General features: G+C 36.8%; 1 protein-coding gene across 1 annotated transcript in view; it reads right to left on the bottom strand.

The window, feature by feature from the left end:
• The window catches only part of LOC121420585 (phospholipid transfer protein C2CD2L-like), an 88,818-nt gene that overhangs the window by 26,532 nt on the left and 41,468 nt on the right, over positions 1-20,818 (bottom strand). Inside the window, exons 5-11 of the mRNA XM_041615250.1 lie at positions 12,483-12,593; positions 10,450-10,614; positions 9,138-9,255; positions 5,682-5,711; positions 2,284-2,437; positions 1,589-1,659; positions 333-460 (exon numbers count right to left, since the gene is read on the bottom strand). Coding sequence (XP_041471184.1) covers positions 333-460; positions 1,589-1,659; positions 2,284-2,437; positions 5,682-5,711; positions 9,138-9,255; positions 10,450-10,614; positions 12,483-12,593 — 777 coding nt within the window. The remainder of the gene's footprint in view (positions 1-332; positions 461-1,588; positions 1,660-2,283; positions 2,438-5,681; positions 5,712-9,137; positions 9,256-10,449; positions 10,615-12,482; positions 12,594-20,818) is intronic.

Here is a 20,818-nt window from a genome sequence, read left to right as displayed (position 1 = left end):
TTTACTCCACTTAATGGTAAGATATGACTTATCAACCACACACCTACAAATTAACACTAGATAGAGTCTGTTATCCCACTTACCCATACAGAAAAAGACTCTTTGACAGTCTCTCCATCCCACGTCACTCCACTCAATGGTAAGATATGACTTATCAACCACAGACCTACAAATTAAGACTAGATAGAGTCTGTTATCCCACTTACCCATACAGAAAAGACTCTTTGACAGTCTCTCCATCCCACGTTACTCCACTCAATGGTAAGATATGACTTATCAACCACAGACTTACAAAGAACACTACACTAGATAGAGTACATTATCTCACTTACCCATACAGTAAGAGACCCTTTGACGGTCTCTCCATCCCCCGTTACTCCACTCAATGGTAAAATATGTCTGCTACCTCGCATGTGCTCCAGAGAATCCACCGGCACCTGAGCCTCACCAAAGAACAAATCTAAAGAGAGAGAGAGAGCTTGATTATAAAATATTGAATATTACAATTTCCCAGGGATCTCACTATGAGTACAACTGATAATCCTGATTTTTTTCTGTACGTGGGATTCCTTTCTCAGTAATGTATCATCTGAATTTATTCATTCTAATTCACTGTGAAGGGTTTAAAGAAATTTTGTAAAGCAGGCTTCTGTGTTAGGGATTCCTTGTTCAGTAATTTATCATCTGAATTTATTCATTCTAATTCACTGTGAAGGGTTTAAAGAAATTTTGTAAAAGTAGGCTTCTGTGTTAGGGATTCCTTGTTCAGTAATTTATCATCTGAATTTATTCATTCTAATTCACTGTGAAGGCTTTTAAGAAGAAATGTAAAAATAGGCTCATTAAAAAGAACAAATGGTTTACTGTATTTTAACTGTTTGTATGTGTTTATATTATGTTATTACTCTTTATTCAGTAAAGCGCTTTGATAAAGACTGATTTTTATTAAAGGACAGGCCCACTCCAACATAAAGTTGTCTTGAAAAAAAAGAGAAAAATACAACGAGCATAAAATTTTATCAAAATTGGATGTAAAATAAGAAAGTTATGACATTTTAAGGTTTTGCTTAATTTCACAAAACAGTTATATTCACATCCTGCTGGTATGCAATTGAGGAAACTGATGACGTCATCCACGCACTATTTCTTTTGTATTTTATTACATGAAATATTCTAATTTTCTCCTCATTGTCAAGTGAAACAACTGGTATTTTCTCCATGAACATGTGGAATTAGCATTGTTAATACTATATGGTTCAGTCAAGTTAGTCCGTATTGTCAAATCTGTAAAAAATGAAATATTGTATACTTCAAACAATAGAAAACAAAAGAAATAGTGAGTGATGGACATCATCGACTGTCTCATTTGCACGATACTGGAATGTGCATATCACTGTTTTGTGAAAAATAAGTGAAACTTTAAAATGTCATAACTTTCTTCTTATACATCCAATTTTTTATAAAAATTTTGGCGTTATGCTAGTTTAATTTTTCTCTATTTTTTACAAATCAACATTTTTTTGGGGTGGACTTGACCTTTAATATGAGTACTGAATAATGTTAGCATAATATTATCATTTAATCTTACCATCACTTCCTTTTTCACTTCCCTTGTCCCAGACTTCAAAGCGCAGTTCCCTTGAGTTATTATTTAGTTGACTGTGAAAAATAATAAAGGGAGATTTTGAGAATACATCTCTAGCCTAGGTTCATTAAGTTTTTGATTGAAAGTATATAAAACTGTTGGAAGCCATTTGTTGATATAGCTATCATCTACAGTATCAATACTGCTACTATTATTGTCATCGTCATCATCTTCACCAGTAACATCAGCTCCTCCCAATCATCATCCTAATCCTCCTCCTCTTCATAGAAACTTGCAAGAAGTTTTCATCCAGGAATGTTTATCATCTACCAACATCTATCTATCACCACAGTCCAGATTTCAAGATTACCACCACCATCATCATCATCACTATCAAAATACTAATCATCATCATCGTTATCATGATTATGGTCACCATGACCATAATCATCATCACCATTGTCATCAACACTGTTGTCATGACCATCATAATCATCATCATCACCATCATCATCTTCAATATAATCATCATCATCATCATCACCATCATCATCATAATCAACACCACCACCATCATCATCATCATCATCTTCAACATCATCATCACCATCATTGTAATCATCATCATCATCTTCATCATCACCACCACCACCATCATCATCATCACCACCACCACCACCACCATCATCATCACTTACAACAAGAAGTGTTCATCCCAGAATGGATTGGTAGTATTAACGATGGTGTTTGTCTTGTATCTCTGTGGCGGTTGATCTAGCATGGCGATGCAATATGGGTCGCTGCTGCTGCTGCTACCTCCACTCCGAACCAACAAACCATTGGCTTTGATCACTGAAAAACAAAGCAAAATAAACACATCGGGTAAAATACATTTATTGATTCACTGCGGAAATCAGTCGATGCAAACAATCATAGAAATCATATATATAGGTCTGCCTGACGATCAGTTGCTAAGAATTATGTTACACAACCCTGGTTTCATTATCTTCTCAAAACAAAGCAAAAAATATTTTCCTTAAAGACATTATGAATCATTTCCATAACATTGTTATTACAGGGCCCCCGTCTTACAAAGAGTTACGATTGATCCAATCAACGTCAACGCTATGGAAATCCATCAATGACATAATTTTTTTCCGGAAAATTCGCACAATGTACTTTGTGAACAAGTAGAAGCACGCTGAATTGTCAAGAAAACAATATTAATGTATGAACATACATCATATCTAGAAAATAATTTGAATAAACATGCATTTTAGATGTTGACGCAGCTGGCGTTCCATAGATGTGGTTGATTAGATCAATCGTAAGTCTTTGTTAAGACAGGGTCCAGGTAATAGTGCAAATTAAAAAGGAAAAGTGATAAACATAGATGCTTGCAGAGAATAGAGTAAATATGTGACATCGCCTCACAGTCTAAAACATTTGGAATATCATAAAGAGCTGCGTATGGAAAATGCAGAGTTATGGTGCAGCCACATTTCCCCTACTGTGCCTGTTAACCCTATCTTAGCCGGGGTATTCTGGGAGTTCATATGGCCGGGGAGGGCTCCCAGGCCCCCCCCCAAGATCTCGGCCGTCGACCGCGCGATCGTGCCGAATATTGGCATGCGGGTTGCCTGGGACATAATCTACAAGATTGTATAGTAATTTCTTTCATGCGAGTCGCTATTAAGTGATTATGCTAAATTATGCGTAATTAGTATGCGAAATCATACTTGTTCCTCTAACTAAATAATGCTCCAAATGTACTAATCTTTGGGAAAGAAACTCTTTGTGGTGTTCTTTAAGTGTGCATGAAAAAAATTGCAATATCAAATCATTTTCTTATGCATTTTATTGTTTTTGCAATTTCTTATGTAATTCTTTGTTTTTCATTGTTTTTTCAATGAAATTTGTTGGGGACTCTTCTCTGATCATAAGAAGCATAAAATAAATACATTTAGACCAGCAAAACTAAAAATTATCATACATTTATGAATTTTGGTTGAAAACACAATTTGCATTGACTTTGTACACAAAATCACTTTTTTTAGCAATTTTCGGTCTGACATGCACTTACATAATGTTGCGTAATTTCCGAACCAAGTATCCGGGTGACGCAAAGTTGGTCTCAAAAGTTGCACAAGACTTGAAAGTAAGAAGTCAGTGAGCGGCGCGGTCAAAAAATTTCGCTCAGAGAAAATATTGCGCGACTCGTTTAGGGGGGCCTCCAAGGCCCCCCCCCCCCGGCCTCGATAGGGTTAAGCAAGTTGAAAAAAACAATTTAAATAATTTCTGTACCAGGTGGTTTGCAAAAAATTGCATAAAATGACTGTTTTTGGCTTGCTGTGAGGGCGCTGTAGGGAAAATATAACTGCAGCAAGAGAGGAGAGTGTCATGACTGAGTTTGGCTGCCAACCTGTCTAAACTGTACATAGGCAAGAACCTCTTAGCAACCTCAACAGTACAGTAGAAAACCACTTCAAAGCCTGATAAGAATCTAAGAGCCATTCTCGCTGGAATACGGATTGAGTTTACAGACCAAATGTATTATACATGTTGTTGAATCCCCATACGGTCAGATAAAGTGATAGGGTATACACAAAAACCACTCTCACGTTGGCGAGTAATTTCCAAGTTAGTGAATGACATTAAATTTTGAAGTGAGATTGGATGCATTATTGCATCCAGCTACAGGTTTATGCAGTCATTCCAAATCTAATTACTTTTCATAATTTCATGAATGGGAAAAGCAAAGTTCATTTCGATTTCCTAGTCCTTACAGCACACTTGTTTCAATTCACATTTCTTGAATGATTTTTACACCTTTCATGATTCTTATTGTGAGTTAAACATGTATAACAAAGTTCCTTTCATTATTTTATTGGGGGGGGGTAAAAATATTGCTCTTTTTTTTCTATTGAATCAAATGAACTTTCCTCTGGGGTGAACTTGACCTTTAAGCTGTACTTCATGTATGACAAGATGTACACTACGAGTGCCTAAGTCATTATCAAATATTGTAATCACAAGTGATGAGAATGCTACACAAAATGACAAAATTACGAAACTACTCATTGAACTGTGAAAAGGAATTAATGTGATGTGTACAGCATGATATGAACAATAACTGAAACCGGATTTCACTCTTCTCTTAATTTTCTTTTCTCTATCAATACATGTAGTATAATAAAATGTACAAGTAGTGCAATTAGAGGTATCCTGTAACCTATACGTTTATTTAATCTCCAATTTTTGTTTTCAAATTTTTCATACATACATGTACATTGTGGGATTTTATACTGGACATGGCATCGATTTATTGGTACAATATTTTCTTCTTTCTTATCTCAATTCAAGTACCCGCTAAAAGGTCTCTTTCGGAGGAATGGGTTAAAAAGTGTCATCGGTGTGCCATACACATGTGTTTGGGTATACTGCAAATCGTGTGCGACAGAGTACGCAAAGGTGTATAAATATACAGAATGAAATGTGAAACGTTGAAAAAAAAAAGATATGGCGACAGTCTGAAGGAAACAAACTAATGCTGACTCAATCAAAAAGCTGGACGGTATCATCAATTAAATATTCAATAAAACTCATAAATGAAACAAAATAAACAGGAACAGGACAAAAAATAATGAAAAACTAATGAATCACTAAAAAGCAAGTAAACCAAAAATGAATAATGACTAAAACTCAAATTAATATCAAACAAATACATAAACTAATTAGCTAATTTATGGTTTGATCAATCAATTGTTAAATAAATCAAGTAATAAATTTATCAATTACTTAACAGACAAAAAAATCAGTAAAAGAATACAAATAAATATCAAATGAAAAATAAACTATCAAATAATAAATAAATGAATGGATGGATGGATGGATGGGTGGGTGGGTAGGTGGATGGATGGATGGATGGATGAATGAATGAATGAATGCATGAATGAATGAATGAATGCATAAATCAATAAAAAATAAATAAAGCAATAAACTAATCTGCTATTAGGAAAATCAATGAATCAATTAAGTAAATAAATTTATCAAGAGTAGAGATAACCCGCTTTGATGACCAAATGGTTAAACTCACCTTTGACTACAAGGCACATGTTAGAGGGGGCTTGAAATAACATGAAATAAATCAATCAATCATTAGGAAGTCCAGTCTTAAAGTCATCTGACCAAACATGTTAATGCATGATAGGAAAGCCTGGATGCATTTTGTTCATGATGCTCGAGTTGGCTTCATATGATACTCGTAGTACATGTAGGAGAAGTAATGGGCTCGCATCAACTACAGTTACATGAAAGTGCTATGTTGCATGCATATATTCTTAATATTATTTTGTTAGATGCGATCAACCCTTTGCGCACTGATGCTGCAATTTTGCATATTTGTACAATTAAATTCAACAATTTTAATAATTAGTTTTCTCCCTTAGTTTTATCTTCAATTTAGATAAACTAATAAAAGTCAGTAGTTCTTTGATAACATCTATATAATAATAATAATAAGTATAATTGGTGCAATATGGATATCTTGAATCAAAGAAAATAACATGGAAATGTCATTATTATTCCCCCCCCCCAATTAATTCAGCGTGCAAAGAGTTAACAAGTGGAATGCCTCTGGCCGTCTCACCTGCATCACGCGGTTCAATATAGCAGCAGTGCTGACAATGAATACTACTCTAACTCGCACAAGATGTTCAGTGATACATGGTTACTCTTATGTCCAAGTTTAATGAACTAGACCACTTTTTATGAACTAGACCAATAAACTTACAGAGATATGATGGTTATTCAACAAAAAACCCCAACATGGCCAAAGTTCATTGACCTTACATGACCTTTGACCTTGATCATGTGACCTGAAACTCGCACAGGATGTTCAGTGATACTTGATTACTCTTATGTACAAGTTTCATGAATCAGATCCATAAACATTCAAAGTTATGATGGTAATTCAACAGATACACCCAATTCGGCCAAAGTTCATTGACCTTTGACCTTGGTCATGTGACCTGAAATGAGCACAGGATGTTCAGTGATACTTGATTACTCTAGTGTCCAAGTTCAATGAACTAGACCAATAAACTTTCAAAGTTATGATGGTCATTCAACAGATACCCCCGATTCGGCCAAAGTTCATTGACCCTAAATGACCTTTGACCTTAATCATGAGACCTGAAACTTGCACAAAATGTTCAGTGATGCTTGATTACTATTATGTCCAAGTTTCATGAATCAGATCCATAAACTTTCAAAGTTATGATGGGAATTCAACAGATATCCCCAATTCGGCCAAAGTTCATTGACCCTAAATGACCTTTGACCTTGGTCATGTGACGTGAAACTCATGCAGGATGTTCAGTGATACTTGATTAACCTTATGTCCAAGTTTCATGAACTAGGTCCATATATTTTCTAAGTTATGATGACATTTCAAAAACTTAACCTCAGGTTAAGATTTCGATGTTGAATCCTCCAACATGGTCTAAGTTCATTGACCCTAAATGACCTTTGACCTTGGTCATGTGACATGAAACTCTAATAGGATGTTCAGTAATACTTGATTAACCTTATGGCCAAGTTTTATGAACTAGGTCCATATACTTTCTAAGTTATGACATCATTTCAAAAACTTAACCTCAGGTTAAGATTTGATGTTGACGCCGCCGCCGTCGGAAAAGCGGCGCCTATAGTCTCACTTTGCTTCGCAGGTGAGACAAAAATGAGTTAAACAGAAGTGATGACTGCCAAAAATGTACATACACCATTCAGGTAAAAAGGTGCTTTTTAGTTCCTAAAGTTCCAAATTAAAAATTCTATAGGAATAGTCATTTTTGGAATATTGCTCCAACGCTGGCCTTGACTTTTGGTCCCTACATTGTACAGGGAGTTTGCTCTGAAAGGGGTAATTACATGCATGAGTATTCTTCAAAAGATCTACCTACTGTGAGCTAAATAAAACTGTTGGTAAAACAGTTCCTGAATGACATTGTTCAGACTTTTCCAGGATGCCAAATTAGATCATTCCCAATTTGATCAAAACAATCAGACACTTCCAAAATGTATCAAAAAGTGAGCTGAATATGTATAATATAGTTCCATTCAAAAATGTGAACAGCTTTCAAAACTTTCAGCAAGTGCACATGTCGCCTTTCGGTTTCGTCTCATACCATCATGAACTTGGCATTTAAAGGTCAAGTCCACCTCAGAAAAATGTTGATTTGAATCAATAGAGAAAAATCAGACAAGCACAATGCTGAAAATTTCATCAAAATCGGATGTAAAATAAGAAAGTTATGACATTTCAAAGTTTCGCTTATATTCAACAAAATAGTTATATGAACGAGCCAGTTACATCCAAATGAGAGAGTCGATGATGTCACTCACTCACTAATTCTTTTGTTTTTTATTGTTTGAATTATACAATATTTCAATTTTTACGAATTTGACAATTAGGACCTCTTTGCCTGAAGCACAAAATGTTAAAATAATGGAATTTCACGTGTTTAGGGAGGAATGAAACTTCATTTTACATGACAATGACGAGAAAATAAAAATATTTCATATTTCATATAATAAAATACAAAAGAAATAGTGAGTGATGTCATCAACTCTCTCATTTGGATGTAACTGGCTCGTTCATATAACTATTTTGTTGAAAATAAGCGAAACTTTAAAATGCCATAACTTTCTTATTTTACATCCGATTTTGATGAAATTTTCAGTGTTGTGCTTGTTGAATTTTTCTCTTTTTATTCAAATCCAGTTTTTGTTGGTTTGGACTTGTCCTTTAACAAGGGATTCAAGATGCTGAAGCTTTTGGTCACTTCAGATGCCAATTTGCATCTATTTCCTTTCCTCTTGACGGATTGTTCTGAAGAAGGTTTAAAACTCCCAACTACTTTCGGATGCGCGGAAGGCACATTTACATTTTGATAGTGTAAAGGATATGAAGGGTTCTATTTAGTGCAGAATGTCAATATTTTGGACATTGTTTGAAGAAGCTAACGCCCATTCAGCTCTTTCAGCCTGTTATTCACATCATTATATATCATAATGATCATTTTACTCACCAATATCCCACTAAGGCTTGGTCCCACTGCACTTGCGGATGCAGAGAGGATGTAAGAGGGAAAAGAATCTTGCCATCCGTTGGAAAATGAAATGTATCCATTGTGTACTCTTTGCATACGTGTTTCAGACGCTCTATATCGATCAAGCATCCGTCCACTGTGATTTCATTGTTCTCCAATTTTTTCTATTGTCTGGAGCGGATGAAAACGGATGGAGCCACCCCCGAAATTTTGCTTGTCCACTGTATCCGTTTTGAATACTTTTGTGTCCGTCGGCCAGTGGGACCAGGCATTAACAAAGTAGTACTGACAGTTGCACTATGAAGACACTCCCTTCTTGAGCATCACTCCATGTTCAGACTGCGTCCCTATTTCACCGCTATACACAATGGCTAACTTAATGTGTGAACACACCAATGATTTTACACTGTAATGTCAATGTAATTAGGAGCCCTATTTACCTTTGACTAAGAGGCGCGTTTCTGCCATGGCAGGCGGTTTAGATGACACGTGGTTGGTACTGGAGGGTACGATGGGTGTGTGGTGTACGGCTTGAGGCATTCGATTTGTGTTGTTACTCTAGGAAAATGAAAGGAAAAAATACTTAACATTATCTTGTTAAACCCACTAGAAACCTGGCTGATTATGTTATCATTTTGCACAGACCCCAACCTGCATGCAGGCTAAGTATTTATCTGGGGGTGTTTCATAAATGTTGTCAGCACTGACTAAATGTCGTTGCTGACGATTTCAGTGAAATTCTTGGTTTTAATTGGCTGTGAGGCACCTGCCTCCGACTGTTACTATAGTAACTGTTGGAGAAAGCCAACTTGTCAGTGCTGACAGCTTTCATGAAACGCTCCCCTGATTTAATTCAAAAATCAGAAGACTGCTTTAAACGCTATCTTTTCTTGTTTAACTTCTTGACAACAAGAATACCGTTTCATGAATGTTGCCAGCAACGAAGAGTAATTCTATTAACAGTGAAACACTGAGTGATTCCAGGCAAATCAGACTCCTGGAAAAGTTCTTAGATCCCCCTGAAAAATTTCCATGAAGACAATAAAAATATTGAGATGAATTTCAAATAAAACAAAAACTGGGGTGTTCCACAGGGAATTCAAATTGGGGCTATACTATTTAAAAACATTAAAAACACATCCCATTTCTCGCAACCAAAAGATATAAGAGTACATCGAAAAAGATATTCTCATCCCTACACCAAAAGTAGAAACTTGAGGGAACAGAATCCTGTTATTTACTGAACAGACAAGCTTTCAAGTGATATAATGAAAATTCAGCACTCCTAAAATAAAAATCTCTCCCTTAAAGGTAAATGCTAGTTTTGGTAACGATATCAAAATGAGCTTGTACAAAATCCAGTTAAATGACCACCAAAGTGTCTGTTTGTATAAATAAAACGTATGTGCCAAAGGATTCTGGAAGAAATTGTGTAATTGCTGAGAAATCAGCAAATAAGCACAGGATTCGGGTAGAGCGTCGGGCCTGACATTCAAAGCAATAATTATACACTGTCCCAAGTGCGCTTATCTGTGTTGGGGATCTTCAGTCTGAACATTTTTCAGCTTAGATTTCAAGATTTCACAAAGTTCAGTTTATGTAACTGTTCCAAATCTAGATCCTCGATGATATACTGACAATTAAGCCTTGTTTTACAGACTTTCTCATGAAATCAGTGTTTACTGCAACTACTGGAATTTCTCTATAAAGAAGAGAGAAAACAAATCATTGTTTGATGAGTAAGTTTTATACCATGGAAGGATATGTTGGTCTGGCTGTGTTCGTATGGATGGCATTGGTGGCAGTTATGATATCTCTAGGTAGCGCCCTCATGGGCAGCGAGAAGTTAAAGGTGGCGGCCATGATGGCATTGCGGAGAATCTCCTCCACGATGACAAGGTCAACTCCATCATTTTGCTGTAATATAAAGATAACAAGAATGATTAGCAACAATTATAATAGTGATATTATTGACTTCCACTTTATACATTGAACAGTGATAAATCAATTAAAACAGGGATTTCTTTGCAAATATTTAGGTCTGTCTAATATCAGTGACTACTACAGAAGAGCACATCTTAATTTTGGAGAAAAGATCACTGCTCCAAAAGCAACGGATGGAGTACTCATAAATAATGATACTCAATAAAAACCATGATAAACTTTTTATAAAGAAAAAATCTGTTATCACTTCATGTTTGTTGTATAGAACCAATCATGTTTTGAAGAAATGCATATTTGCGTAGACAGCTAAGATCATAAAGTAAAATATTTGCCTAATATTTTGTTTCTGAATAGCAACCAAAGGAGTTAAGGTTCTTAAATCACACATCATTATGACAGTATTTTCATATTTGATTCTTTTTAAGCCTTTACCAACTGTATACCCCGGTGGGGTCACTCAATATGACTTGGGGACCGCATGACCGTTACCAAAATCGCGAGAAAAGGGGTCAATTTCAAGGAACGTCCGCGGACAGAACACTCCTCGAAGTAGTGAAAATAGGGGTGCTCACCGTCCTCGATCTGATGGAAATAGGGGTCAGGAAAAAGGGGAGAGCGATAACGGGAAGTAAAATCCGTCGCCGAGTCACCAGCCGCAGAGGGCGCGCGCATCATGCTCTGTATCTTTATATGGACAACTCTACATTTATTTCTACAAAGAATTCTACCGTTACTTTTCTTATTTTTCAAGAAAATAAAGTTCTTTTGGATTATTGTATCAGTATGACTTGGCTATGGGTCATCTTTAAGGACTGAGCACTCTGACGCCTGTGTTGCAATTTCCTCTAATGAGGAAAGGGTGTTAAATACCCTGTCCTTGAAATACGGTAAATAGGGGTAAATTTGCGAAATGGGCATAAGTGTCCTTACAATCTTATAATTAGGGGTGTTTCAAGGTACCATTTTACCGCAATTTTGTCCTTGTTTTGCGTGAAAATAGGGGGGTAAATTTCACAAAATGTCCTTGAAATTGACTGCAATAGGGGGTCACTTGCATTTGTGGTAACGGTCATACGTGTCCCCCTCTGCGGCTGAGTGACCCCACCGGGCTGTATACAGGCAGTCACTGTGCAAAGCCAATGGGAATTACAGAATTCAATAGTCAACAGGTTCATCCATTGCATACCTGAACCAGGTGATCCCTGTTAACCCTATCTAGGCCGAGGGGGGGGCTCGGAGGCCCCCCCCTCAACGAATCGCGCAATATTTTCGCCGCGCGGAATTTTTTTACTGCGCTGCTCGCTGACTTTTTACTTTCAAGTCTTGCGCAACATTTGAGACCAACTTTGCGTCACCGCGGTACATGGTTCCAAAATTACGCAACATTATGTTCGTTCATGTCAGACCGAAAATTGCTCAAAAACATGATTTCGTGTACAAAGTCAATGCAAATTGTGTTTTCAACCAAAATTCATAAACGTCGGAGGCCCCCCCCCCCCCCGGCCATATGAACTCCCAAAATACCCCAGCCTAGATCAAGTGAAAAGCCTATAGGAATCACAGATCTACGTAGTCAACAGGTTAACCCATTGCTTACTGGAAACATGTGATCCCAGTACAAAACCAAATGTGAATCACAAAATTCAGTATTCAAAAGGTTAACCCATTGCCTACTAGAACGAGTTGATCCCTATACAAAGCTCACTACCTAATGAAATGGAGTGATCCTGTACGTAGTCTACATGTATATGAATTATAGAATTCAGTAGTCAAAATATTAACCCATCGCCTACTGGAACTGTACAAGCCAATGAGAATTCCAGAAGCTACATGTAGCTTACCCTTGTGTTTGAATTCTTTTGTGGTTTGATGTTGAGTTGAAGATCAGGTCTTCTGTCCCAGTTTGCTGTCAGGTGCCATTCCTCACCAAGTCCACGCACCTGACAACGAACCTAAAGAAACAATAGAAAATATCATATATATCATTTTAATATAAAAATAGATTTAAGTATAATAATGATATCTTCATAAAGAGTAAACCTTAAGAAATAGAAATGGTTATAATATTATCATTATAAAGCATTCGTCTATTATACCAAGGCAACAAGTTTAAGTATCTGGAATATTTCACACCCCTTTAATAATGAATCCTCCTCTTCTTCCTCCTCCTCTTCCTCCTCCTCCTCCTTCTTCTTCTTCTCTTTCTTTTTCTTCTTCTTCTTCTTCTTCCTCTCTTCCTTCTTCTTTTTCTTCTTCTTCTTCTCTTTCTTCTTCTTCTTCTTCTCCGTCTTTGTCCTCCTCTTCCTCTTCTTCTTCTTGTTCTTCTTCTCCGTCTTTGTCCTCCTCTTCTTCTTCTTCTTCTTCTTCTTCTTCTCCTTCTTCTTCTTCTTCTTCTTCTTCTTCTTCTTCTTCTCCTCCTCTTCCTCCTCCAATATTATCATGATAAGGCATTCGTCTTTTATACCAAAAGGCAACAATTTTATGTATCTGGAATATCCCACACCCCTTTAATAATGAAAATATAAAGTTGTTAATAGTGACAGGTAGCCTATATTATAGGTCCATGCCTATACATTGCAATTATCTATTCAAAGGTTTAGGAGGAAAGACACCTGTATGAGGTACATTACCTTTGAGTCAAAATTTAGAAAATTGATGTTTGATACAAAATTGGTGGTATTACATGTATGATTGTCGGGTATTTGTGGTTTTTATGTGGTTAGCATTATGGGTTTAGATGAAAGAATGATTACAACCACAAATCAACACAAAGTTCAATACGAAACAGAAACACATTGACTGAACATACAAAGACAAAAATACAGGATGAATAAAATATATAAACGATTTTGAAAAAAGACATCGGCCCCATTGCATGAAGTCACTTTTATCAGGGTTCCCACAGAAATTTGAAAACAGAATTCTACGACTAAATTGCTGCTTTCCATCCCGCGATGTCCAGGGAGTTATGTAGAATTTGGGACGTCACAAAACTGGGGAAAATGGAATGAACACCAATTATAATAGCAGAGTATGATCACAGAGTATGAGAGTTGCGAGACAAGAAAGACTGGAAAGCTACCATAGCCAAAAGGTATCAAATGCAATTCCATGACTTTTCACAAATTTTCCAAATTCCCTGACTTTCCATGACCATAAATTTTTCCATGACTTTCCATGACTGTGGAAGCCCTGGTTATACGGGAACTTTGCCATGCAAAGGTAACTTTCATTCAATCCTTGATTTTGATAGGGTGTTGATCAAAAACCACTGAATGGCAAAGTTACCATGTAAAAGTAACTTTTATGCAACAGGGCCCCGAAAAGACAATTGTACTTGCACAATATCCATCTGCCAATGAAAGTTTACTGATGAGCACAAGAAAACAAGAATTTCAAAACAGAACATGAAGATTAACAAGCAAGAATATCAGGGAGATAATAACTGTATTTCCAAGCAAATAAATGGAATATGAAATTTTATACTGTGATGAGAATTCAATTTGTATACTTGGGATACAAAAGAATATCGGAAGATATTTCTTGATCAAACCTTTGGTGTGAAACGAACAATATAAATCATCTCCAATTATTTTCAATGGATGATCATATGCGAGTGATAAAACAGTTTTCAGTAACACCAAAAATGTAATAGTTTATCTGACTTGGACATAGGCTAGCTGGGCTACACCTTTGAAGATAGAAATCAAAATAACTGTCCCCTAAGTGAACTTGAAAACTGAATTGAATTTGAATTCATGAATAGACGAGGCTAAATAAAGAGATAATTCAACTCTTTCGGAATTCACACCATTGGTTGAGTGGATTGAGTATGTAACTGTAGTGTTTGACCTTAGCCTGGGAGAATATAGGTATTCACACACAGGCTATTGCTTGCCCCCCGGACCGGGGGGGGGGGGCACTTCCATTGACAAGTGGATACCATGCATGACCATGGGGTTTCGAAAAAGCACCCTAAACAAGTATTTTCCACCCCTTCACACAAGTATTGGCATGTGAAACCCTACCCTTTAATACTAAGCATTGGAAACAAAACGGTACCCTTGACAAATATTCCCTGAATTCACCCCCCAAAAAAAAAAAAAAAAAATTAGAACGATGTCTTAATTGTTATGTCACGGACGTCGGCTTTACCTTTACTATCATAAAGTTTAGTACCACAACACCCACCTCGCTCAAATCGGACCCAAAACACGTACTTGTTGGGGCAAAAAGTACATTTTCCATTATCCTTCACTATTTTAGAGTTTTTGACACAATTTTATTACAACATTCCCTGTTTTTAGTGCAACTTGGTATTAGGTTCAATCCCCATGATGCTAAAACTACACCAGAGTTGAATCCATGGTGTAATTCCAACATCAGTGGTGTTATATTATATCACATTCTATTTTAGAGTGGAACTTGGTGTTATATTCAATCTCCAGGGTGTAAAAAACCACATTTAAGTTGAATTCATAGCCCCGTATTCTGAAGTCGGGTTTAACTTAAACTCGGGTTTAAAGTAGTGGTTTAACTATGGAAAGCCAGTTGTTACATAAATCTCTAAAAGGAGAGGTTCAATGTATCAGCTCATTTGACTCCCAAAACATTATCAACTGTCTGGGAAGAATAAGTAGACAATTGTCTTCACCATTAAAGAATTACTAAATAGCACAGTAAACATGAGAAGCATTCACTGTAAAAGAATTTTGAAACATTTGGCTTCCCATAATTTTAGCACAGAGTTAGACTGTCCATGGTCTAAGTTAAACCTGACTTCAGAATACAGGCCCATGTGTTTGCTGAATACCACTACCAGTTGCTGATATATTACAATACATGCACATTCTCTATATCATAAAATAGCCTTAAAACCGGACAGATTGAATTTTTTCAACATGCACTCATCGGAGTAAAATCGAACGAATTACTAAAACGCTAGAGCAAAACAATGCATAATAGAACCAAAACTAGACAATGGACGTTAAATGGCTACCGATAGCCATGATTTGCTGTCAAGGTAAACAACCTCTTTTTCTCTTTAGCATTTACTTGTTCAATCTCTATGGTATTAAAATTACACCAGTGACTACATTGTAAATGGTGTTATATTACATTTTATTTTAGCACTACTTGGTGTTATCTGTAATCTCCATGGTGTATTGTTAAAACCTGAGGGTGTAGTCCTCTCAGAACATCGCTTGGTGGTGTTCTTAACACTAGCACTACTAAACACCAGTCATTGGAACGTTGTGGCCCAGTGGATTAGTCTCCGGACTTTGAAACAGAGGGTCGTGGGTTCAAATCCCGGCCATGGCGTAATTTCCTTCAGCAAGAAATTCATCCACTGTGTGCTGCACTCGACCCAGGTGATGTAAATGGGTACCGGCAGGAAGTAATTTCTCAAAAGCTGTGTGCGCCTTTATCGGTAGCCTAGCTTAGCCGGGGTAATAATAATAGCAGTGCATTTTTAAAGCGCCATGAGCACCGAAAGGTGGACCTGTGCGCTATATAAGTAGCCACCATTATTATTATTATTATTATATTACAGTGTACACACAAATCAAATAGAGCTTTCATTTACCTGGAGAGAGTCGACTCAACACCCACGGATGCGGAGTGGATTAAATTACTGTGGTATTGAAAATCAATTTAACCACATTCAATAGTGCATGATGTATGGATTCATTAATACGGCTTGATTACAAATATACCACGCATAAACCACAGAGTGTTTAAGGGAAAGTATAAACACTGATATGATATAGAGCATAGAGGGCAATACAGGTTTGACAAATGCAGTTGAAGAGTATTTCAATTTTTTTTTTGGGGGGGGTCTTAGCCTTTTCTTTCCTCGGATCTCTTACTTCTCCTCTTTTTCCAAAATGGTCTTTCCATTCGTTTTTATATCTCCGTTTCTTCTTTCTTCTGCTCACACTCCTTCTTATTTACCTTTTCCTTCTCCTTTTCTCCTCCTGTTCCTTCTTTTTATTTTGATTTTCCTGCTTCTTATTCTCATTTACCTTCTCCACATTCAGCTTGTATATTTCCTCCTTCTTCCTCCCTCTACCTCCTCCTTCTTCCTCTTCCTCTTCCTCCTCCTTTCTTGTTCTTGTTTTTCTTCTCCTTCTCCTTCTTCTTCTTCTTCTTCTTCTTCTTCTTCTTCTTCTTCTTCTTCTTCTTCTTCTTCTTCTTCTTCTTCTTCTTCTTCTTCTTCTTCTTCTTCTTCTTCTTCTTCTTCTTCTTCTTCTTCTTCTTCTTCTTCTTCTTCTTCTTCTTCTTCTTCTTCTTCTTCTTCTTCTTCTTCTTCTTCTTCTTCTTCTTCTTCTTCTTCTTCTTCTTCTTCTTCTTCTTCTTCTTCTTCTTCCTCTTCTTCTCCTTCTTCCTCTTCTTCTTCTTCTTCTCCTCCTTCTTCTCCTTTTTCTTCTTCTCCTTCTTCTTCTTCTTCTTCTCCTTCTTCTCCTTCTTCTCCTTCTCCTCCTTCTCCTTCTTCTCCTCCTTCTCCTTCTTCTCCTTCTTCTCCTTCTTCTTCTTTGTCGTCGTCTTCTTCTTCTTCATTATCATCACTATTACTATTATTATCATTATTATTATTCAGACGCAATATTATACCAAAAAAATGAAAGCGGGGGAATGAGTCAGAGTAAAGAGAGGAAAAGGCATATAAAAATGGGTATCAGCACGGTGGGGGTAAAAGAACAAATGAAAAACAGAAAAAAATGTTTCAAAACAGAAGGAAGGGAAGATATAAAGAAAATGAGAAACAGGGACAGAGATAAATGGAAGAGAAGAGATAAGGATTTTATAAAGCTTCAGAAAAACTTTAAGGGAAAAGACAGAGAAGAAAAAAGAGGAAAATGGAACAAAGAAAAGTGACAGGAAAGACATCTCTAGAAGCAAGATGATGAAGAGGGAAAGACAAAGAGAGGTGAGAAAGAGAGTTAATAATATTTCAGAAAGGTGTTTTCACTATAAATATCCGCAAGTTGATGCATTAATAATAATCATTTCATTCCAAGCACCAAGACGGGGGTAGGCATACAGATGGCTTATTGAGCTTTGCAGGTAAGGGGGTGAGATGGCATGGCGTTCCTGCAATTCTTCTCAGCTTGGCACAGTCTGTATCAAATTACTGAATATGATTCACAGAATAAATAGAGCCCCAGGCTTCCGTACACTGTATGATTGGCTATAGTATAGGGGTCTATATCTCCAGTTTCACTTTATTCTGTTCTCATAGAATAATAATAGTAATGCGCATGGTACGCATGATTTTACGAACTGGCTCAACCCCGTTTTGGGGAAAAAATTAGCAGAGCTCTTCCAAAATGCATACATGTACATGCACTTCTTTTCAAATATTAAGAGAATGAATACGAATTGCGGACAAAATTCTGCACATTGTAAAAGAATAGAATTAAGCTTTAAATTGGTATAAATAATTGATCTGATTTATTTCAAAACATGAATTATGAGGGTCTAAAAAACATTTATACTTTGAACGCCATTATCTCGAAATCATGTTTTGGAGAGAAGAAAGTGAAAGCATACTAAAAAGAATTATAAAAATAGCTGTAGAACTTTAATTCTACAGTACCAATTAAAACCATGGATTAAACTAGTGTAAAACTTGTTGGCTATAAGAACTCCAATAGTTGTTCAACACTATAAACAACCATAACTAATTTATTTAAGATTTAATATTAAAACTAAACTTTTTAATAAGACTTTATACATTCATTCAAAATCTTAAAAATCTAGTCTTAAGTTAATATATTAAACATTGTTGAATAGCAATTATATCTAAACAGCAATTTTACTGAGTACATGTGATAGCAGCCTCCATTCACATACATGTAGACGATGTAGTAGACATTACCTAGAAGCTAACAGCATTCTCCTCAATTAGAAGTACAGTAATACATTCCACAGGCAATGAATGTAATAAACTTCATTCCATCACATACTCACTCCTAGTCTACAGTTACTGCATTACTGAGTACAATGAATTTGAACAGTATGTTCCGAAGAGTAACCATTAGTTGTATTAAACCTTAAATCTTTTATTCAAAAAGTGACTAACTCCTCTAATATGGGACAACATGGTGTGATATCATTAAAAAAGCATTTTGGTGGTGTAATAAAAAACACATTTTGGTTTGCATGATATGCCTGCAGTGCGATATAAGAGCATATCGCACGATGCACTGAAATTTCACAAACTCCCGAAAGCCTAAATGTTCAAAAAGTTTATGTGCAATATTATGGCATGTTGCATGGTCAGATGAATAATTATCTTATTTGCACATAGAAAGTTTGCGGTATCCCAATCTATGGCTTACAATTTAAGACTTGAATACATTGTATTCTTGTACGAGTTGTATGTCATAATGATGTGTGCTTAGGTTCCCCTCTCTTCCTCTCTCTCCTTCTCTGTTTCATACTCACCAGCAGGCAGCAGTCACCTCTTGAGCACACATTCTGTAATATCAAATTATTTCACCACCACACTTGGTAGCCTACTTCAACTAGGTCATCACAGCAGCACTGCTCTAGGCAAAGCCTCACTTACCCTCCCCCATCCCATCCCCTACCTCCTTCTCTCCCCCCCCCCCTCCACCTCCACCTCCTCTTGCACACATCTTGTCTTCCATGACAACTCTCTAAAGGTTCCGTCTGCACCATCCCGAGTTTTCAAATCAGCGCGTTATTTCTGATCCGGCAAATTATCCCGATCTGAACAATCTTGAGATTATTTGCAATGGAGACGCAATTATCGCGCTAGTTCGTAGGATTAATCTCGAGATTGCAATCCCAAGTCAACTTGGGATTATTTGCAAAAAAAAAACGCTATTTCACGAATTATCGCGCTAATTCGTAGGTGCAGACGCACTCGGGATTATTTATTCACGGCGTCAGACCATGCATCGATGCCTCGCTCGAGCAGGAATTGCTCTTCTTGCGATGGTGGAGACGGGGTTTCTTGAATCTCGAGATTAATCGCTAAGAGGGCCGATCGGGCTAAAATCTCGAGCAAACTCGGGATGGTGCAGCACCGCCTTAAATGCTTAAGAACTAATCTAGTCCCCAATCACTCTCCCCTTGGCGTGATACTAGGAACCAATCCCTTTGGAGTGAACTGTAATCCTTTGAGAGTGCAATTATGACTCCTTTTGAACTGCATATGCCTCCTTTTGCAGTTCACTCCAAAAGGAGTCATAATGCATTCTGGAAGGATGTACGGTTAATGTAAAAGTTAAGTTGCTCTTAACTTACGGACAGTTTTACGAAGCACCCACATGGTAAGGTGCCTTCAACTCTGCACATGTATTAAGGCCTATTTTCTAAATAATAAACCCTTCACAAAGCATCTTCCATTTTATGATGGTCATATGGGTGAGTTCATATCTACTCCTGATGAAAGGGGGTTACAAATTAACCAATCAAAACTCACAGGGTCATACCAGGTCAGACATCATACCGGGTCAAGGTGGTTTGATATATTCAAAATTATTCCTAGCAGTGAATTGTGATGTACAGGTAGTTTTTTTATCTGACAAAAAGGGGTCACTCACCAACCAAAGAAATCATGGGGTGATTTGAAATCAGAGGTTTACATGTAGGTCAAAAGGATTCCAGATGATAAGCGCTGCATCAATTTTAAGTATCTATCACAAACATTCACGACTCCACCAATCAGACACAATTCATGAGGTCATGTAAGATCACAGGTAATACTAGGTCAAAGGTAACATTTTCTTTTTTAAGACACTTTTTGAGTACTGTACCAATTCCCAACAGCTATCGGTAGTTTCATGTCCACTCCTTATATTCTAGGGTTACAAATTGAACTATCATAAAAGATTCATGAGGTCATATCAGGTCAGAGGTCATCAGGTCAGAGCCAGAGGTCATATCAAGTCAATTTAAAGGAAATATACTCTGAAGAGAGCTACCTATTCCAGGGGAGCGTTTCATGAAAGGACTTGTCGGACGTTTTATCCGACAGTTACTATAGTAACACTGCTTCTCAACCAATCAGAATCCAGGAAAGTTGTCAGATTTGACAACTTGTCGGACGAAAATACTGATGAAACGCTCCCCAGATCTCTATGGATAGTTTCATATCTACTACTGATCTTAATGGGTCACTAAATAAATGAAACAATCAGAC

The sequence above is a fragment of the Lytechinus variegatus genome, chromosome 8 (genome assembly GCF_018143015.1).
Source record: "Lytechinus variegatus isolate NC3 chromosome 8, Lvar_3.0, whole genome shotgun sequence".
Taxonomy (NCBI): domain Eukaryota; kingdom Metazoa; phylum Echinodermata; class Echinoidea; order Temnopleuroida; family Toxopneustidae; genus Lytechinus; species Lytechinus variegatus.
Note: the sequence above shows the minus strand (reverse complement) of the source record. Positions and strands in the feature narration are given on the sequence as shown.